At 36.7% G+C, this 5,451-nt stretch overlaps 1 protein-coding gene across 1 annotated transcript in view; it reads right to left on the bottom strand.

The window, feature by feature from the left end:
• Positions 1–583: 583 nt before the first annotated feature.
• The window catches only part of LOC108296339 (cyclin-Y-like protein 2), an 8,725-nt gene continuing 3,857 nt past the window's right edge, over positions 584–5,451 (bottom strand). Inside the window, exon 3 of the mRNA XM_017518812.2 lies at positions 584–1,063. Within this exon, the coding sequence (XP_017374301.1) occupies positions 959–1,063 (105 nt within the window). The 3' untranslated portion in view covers positions 584–958. The remainder of the gene's footprint in view (positions 1,064–5,451) is intronic.

Genomic DNA, 5,451 nt, shown 5'->3' on the forward strand with positions numbered 1-5,451 from the left:
CATCTCAAAAAAAAAAAAATTAATTAAATTAAAAAATAATAAAGAAAAAAAAGAAAAAGAAAAGGAAAAAGATTGAAGAAACTTGGCTGACTACAGACATTTAGTGATTACTCAATAGGTCCCAAAGGTCAGCACCTAAGACATAATTTGATTCCAATTTTTGCTGAAACACAATTTCATCTCAACTATTGTTATAAGGGAGGGAGGAAAGTGACATTATTATGAGTGTAAACCTGCCATTTTTAATTAAAGTTACTGACAATTGAATTAGCTAAGAAGGCTAGTGCATTCAAAACAAAATTGTTTATAAGCTAGCTAGTTATATTTCTAGAATGAAAAGTAAACCTATATTTAAGGACATTAATATTCTAAATTAGCACTTTGCAAACTGTGTTCTAAAAATCAACACTCATAACCAAGGAGATGATAATAATGTACACCGGACAGCCCCTGTGGTGGTGGTGTTGGTGGTTGTTCCTTTTGAAAGATAAACTTCATCTCAGAGTGCTCTCAAAGAGCATCTTTGTGGCCCATGAGGTGCTCATGCACAATGGGAGAAATTCAAATGCAATTACACTGTGGTGCCTTAGGAGAAAAAGCTGTTCCTTCTTCTAAGACTAATGTCCAAAGTAGTACACATTGACTTAGGCCTGCAACGCATTGAGAAACTAATTTTTCACAAAAAACATTCAATAAAGGGAACCTGTCCTTCCTACTGCATTCAACATTCTCTTAAGGCATAAAGGCATCAAATAAATAGCAACACTTTTTCTGAAATTGCTTATTTGCTAAGAGATTTTTCCTTCCACCATGATGTAGAAGATGAAAAGGGAAATTGATACTTAATATTTAGAATCTGGTATCGACATATAGTTGACTCCAATTTCTTAAACTGATTGAAGAGGAAAACCAAATGGCTGAAATAATTTTAATCTGTCCCTTGGCAGTATAGTTGTACTCACGATTTTAGTGTCGTTTTAAGGTGAGGCAAGCTGGCTGTGCTGTCTTCTACGAAAATGGTTGAGCATGAGCTGAACTTCAAGGAAAAACGATCCATATGTATCTAAAGAGGAAGGGAAGGATAAGGTAAACTTATCAAAGTGTGTTTTTTGTTTTTTCTCAGTCAAAATGTCAAATGACAAAGCACTAAGATATTTCTTACACTCCATGAACTGCCTGAGTGTGATATCATGTGCACTGTATAAAAAACCATTGGAGGCTCTTAACTTCCAGAGATTATATTGAGATATGAGTTAGAAAATGCTGCTCTTAATATGCTACCTGTCATCAAACCTAACAAGGATTTTATGAATTCTCTTTATATATAACGACAAAAGTTTAAAATACAATTTCATTGTTTTTTTCTACCACGATATAAAGCAGCTGAGAATTTCTATTAATTTATTACAATAAAATGCAATGTATTAAATAATACCAGTAGAAGAGAAATTTATTGCAATGAATACAAGACTAATGCATTTACAAACTTACTAATCCTACATGTATTATTTCAGGCAATATTGTGACAAAACAGGTGTTTCACATTCAGAGGTTCTGTGTGCCAGGGTTGCTAGGCCACCACCAAGTGAGGAAGCCATAGGTTTCTCTAGTCCTGCTTTCTTATGTGGAGGATAAAAGGATTATCATTTAAATATTCTCTCACACCCTGAAAACAGATAACAACTTATAAATTTTTAACTTTCACTTCATATTTAAATAAGACTACCATGACATGACTCAAATGAAACTCTCAGAGAACATTGCCATTCATTTCAAAAGTTGATTAATTTAATTCTATAAATCATCTGACCTGCACCTAGGCATTTTCCTGCTATACCCTTGCTCTCTGCCTAGAACACTGTTTTTCTCTCTCCTTGTTTCAGCAAGCTTGATTCCATCTACCTTCTTGGATCTTTTTGCCAGCAGCCACACAAAAAAAAACTTTTGTTTTTGTTTTTCTGTACACTGATTAATCAAATTCACCACTGGTTAGAAGACACTAATTCTTGCTGAGTATTTCCCTCATGAGAAAGTATGCCTCTCCATAAGAGTAAGGAGGGGCTCTTACTCTTTCTACCTCCAGCTGCTGAGCACAGAATTTTGAGTAAATCAAAAACTTCGACAAGTATTTAATAAATTAATTCAGTTATAATTTGGAAAATAATCTTACTACATTTAATTACACCAAAAATACTCTTAAAGGTTTACTGTTTATAGGTATTATTTAAGGTAGCCAACAAAAAAGAAACAAATCATCTAACTGCATTCAGCATGAATAAAGACTGTGAAATTGTATGATCTTTAACAAGAAATGGAAGGGGTTACGTAGTAGGTTAATAACAAAAACTAGAAGATAATTATACCTAGTAATTTAGTAAGTCAAAACCAAAGGCTTACCATCAAAGGTCCATGTAGAGGTCTTTCACTTCCTTGGTTAGGTCTATTCCTATGTATTTTATTTTATTTTTGCAACTATTATAAAAGGGGCTGAGTTCTTGGTTCGATTCTCAGCATTCGCGGTTAAGGTACAACAGAGTTACTGATTTGTGTACACTAATTTTGTCTCCTGAAACTTTGCTAAATTCATTTATCAGTTTCTTGGAGCTTTCTGGTGGAGTCTGTGGGGTTTTCTAAGTATAAAATCGTATCAACAAACAGTGACAGTTTGACTTCCTATTTACCCATCTGGATGCCCTTTATTTCTTTCTCTTGTGTGATTGCTCTGGCTAGATCTTCCAGTACTATGCTGAATAAAAGTAGTGAGACTGGGGCATCCTTGCCTTGTTCCAGTTCTCAAGGGGAATGCTTTCAACTTTTCCCTCTTTAGTATTATGTTGGCTGTGGATTTGTCATAGATGGCTTTTATTACATTGAGGTATGACCTTTGTATGCCCATTTTGCTGAGGGTTTTCATCATAAAAGGATGCTGAATTTTGTCAAATGCTTTTTCTGTGTCTATTGAGATGATCATGTGATTTTTGTTTTGAATTCTGTTTATGTGGTGTAGCACATTTATTGACCTGTGTATGTTCAACCATCCCTGGATCCCTGGTATGAAACCCATTTCATCATGGTGGATTATATTTTGATATGCTGTTGGGAACCACAAAACACTGCTGAATGAATGATGGACACAAACAAAAGGAAAGACATCTCCTGCTCATGAATGGGTAGTATGAATATTGTAAAAATGACCATATTGCCAAAAGCAATCTACAAATTCAATGAAATCCCCATCAAAATACCATCATCCTTCTTCACAAAACTAGAAAAAAAAATACTAAAACTCATATGGACCAAACAAGACTCCACATAGCAAAATCAAAATTAAGCAAAAACAACAAATCTGGAGGCATCAATCACATTCCCTAATTTCAAACTATACTATAAATCCATAGTTACCAAAACGGCATGAAACTGGTATAAACACGGGCAAATACACCAATGGAACAGAAGAAAGAACCCAGAAATAAACCCGAATATTTAAAGCCAAATGATCCTCAGCAAAGCCAACTAACATATAAAGTGAAGAAAGCAAACCCTATTCAACAAATGATGCTGGGAGAATTGGCAAGCCATATGCAGGAGAATGAAACTGGATCCTCAACTATCACCATCCACAAAAATCAATTCAAGATGGATCAAGCACATAAATCTATGCCTGAAACCATAAAAATTCTAGAAGACGCCGGGCGCGGTGGCTCAAGCCTGTAATCCCAGCAGTTTGGGAGGCCGAGGCGGGTGGATCACAAGGTCAAGAGATCGAGACCATCCTGGTCAACATGGTGAAACCCCGTCTCTACTAAAAATACAAAAAATTAGCTGGGCATGGTGGCGCATGCCTGTAGTCCCAGCTACTCAGGAGGCTGAGGCAGGAGAATTGCCTGAACCCAGGAGGCGGAGGTTGCGGTGAGCCGAGATCGCGCCATTGCACTCCAGCCTGGATAACATGAGTGAAACTCCGTCTCAAAAAAAAAAAAAAAAATTCTAGAAGACAACCTTGGAAAAACCCTTCTAGACACTGGCTTAGGCAAAGACTTCATGACCAAGAACCCAAAAGCAAATGCAACAAAAGCAAACAGGTAAGACTTAACTGAAGAGCTTCTGCACAGGGAAAGGAACAGTCGGCAGAGTAAACAGAGAACCCACAGAGTGGGAGAAAGTCTTCACACTCTATGTATCTGACAAAGGGCTATTACCCAGAATCTACAAGGAACTCAAACAAATTACAATTTACAAATTTCAATTACAAAAATATGGAACCAGCCCAAATGCCCATCAGTCAATGAGGGGATAAAAAATGTGATATACGTGTATATATTTTATATACATATTTTAAATACACACACACACACACACACACACACACACACATATATGTGATGGAATACCACTCAGTTACAATAAGGAATAAATTAATGGCATTTCCAGGAACCTCGATGGAATTGGAGACTATCATTCTAAGTGAAGTAACTCAGGCATGGAAAACTAAACATTGTATATTCTCATTTATACGTGGGAGCTAAGCAACGAGGATGTAAAGGCATAAGAATGATACAAGGGACTCTGGGGACTCAGGGGAAAGTGTGGGAAAAGGGTGAGGGATAAAAGACTACAAATCAGGTTTAGTGGGTACTGATCAGGTGATGGGTGCACCAAAATCTCACAAACCATCACTAAAGAACTTACTCATGTAACCAAATACAACCTGTTCCCCCCAAAACCTACAGAAATAAAAAATAGCTAAATAAACTACAGCAATCTTCTCAGCAAACATAAATAAAATAAAATAAAAACTAAAGTTTACATTTTTCTCTCTCCTTTTTGGCAGGACAAATTGTAGGCATAATAAACTATTAATAACTTTTTTCCTTTTTCTGAGACAAGGTCTGACTTTGTCACCCAGGCTGGAGGGCAGTGGTGCAATGATGGTTAACTGCAGCCTCAAACTCCTGAGCTCAAGCAATCCTCTGCCTCAGCTGCCTGAGTAGGTAAAACTAAAGGCATATGCCACTATGCCTGGCTAATTTGTTAGTTCACCATTTTGTACAGGTGAGGTCTTGCTATGTTGACCATGTTAAAAAATAAACATATCTTAATTAACTTAAATATTTCTAACACTGTAAGCATTCATGAAAACAGCTCCATCTATGTTGTGAAGTAATGGGATAATATGACAGTGTATAAAGTTTGAATGAAAATATCAAACAAGGCCTTGGAAGACAACTGTAATATGCTTATTACAGATCACTAAAAAATTGTCTGGGTTAATATCATGAATGATATTGAAATTAAGCATTAGGGCTGGGCGCGGTGACTGATGCCTGTAATCCCAGACTTTGGGAGGCCGAGGCAGGTGGCTCACGAGGCCAAGAGATCGAGACCATCCTGGTCAACATGGCGAAACCCTGTCTCTACTAAAAATACAAAAAATTAGCTGGGCATGGTGGC

The sequence above is a fragment of the Cebus imitator genome, unplaced genomic scaffold, assembly GCF_001604975.1.
Source record: "Cebus imitator isolate Cc_AM_T3 unplaced genomic scaffold, Cebus_imitator-1.0 Scaffold704, whole genome shotgun sequence".
In the NCBI taxonomy this organism is placed as follows: Eukaryota; Metazoa; Chordata; class Mammalia; order Primates; family Cebidae; genus Cebus; species Cebus imitator.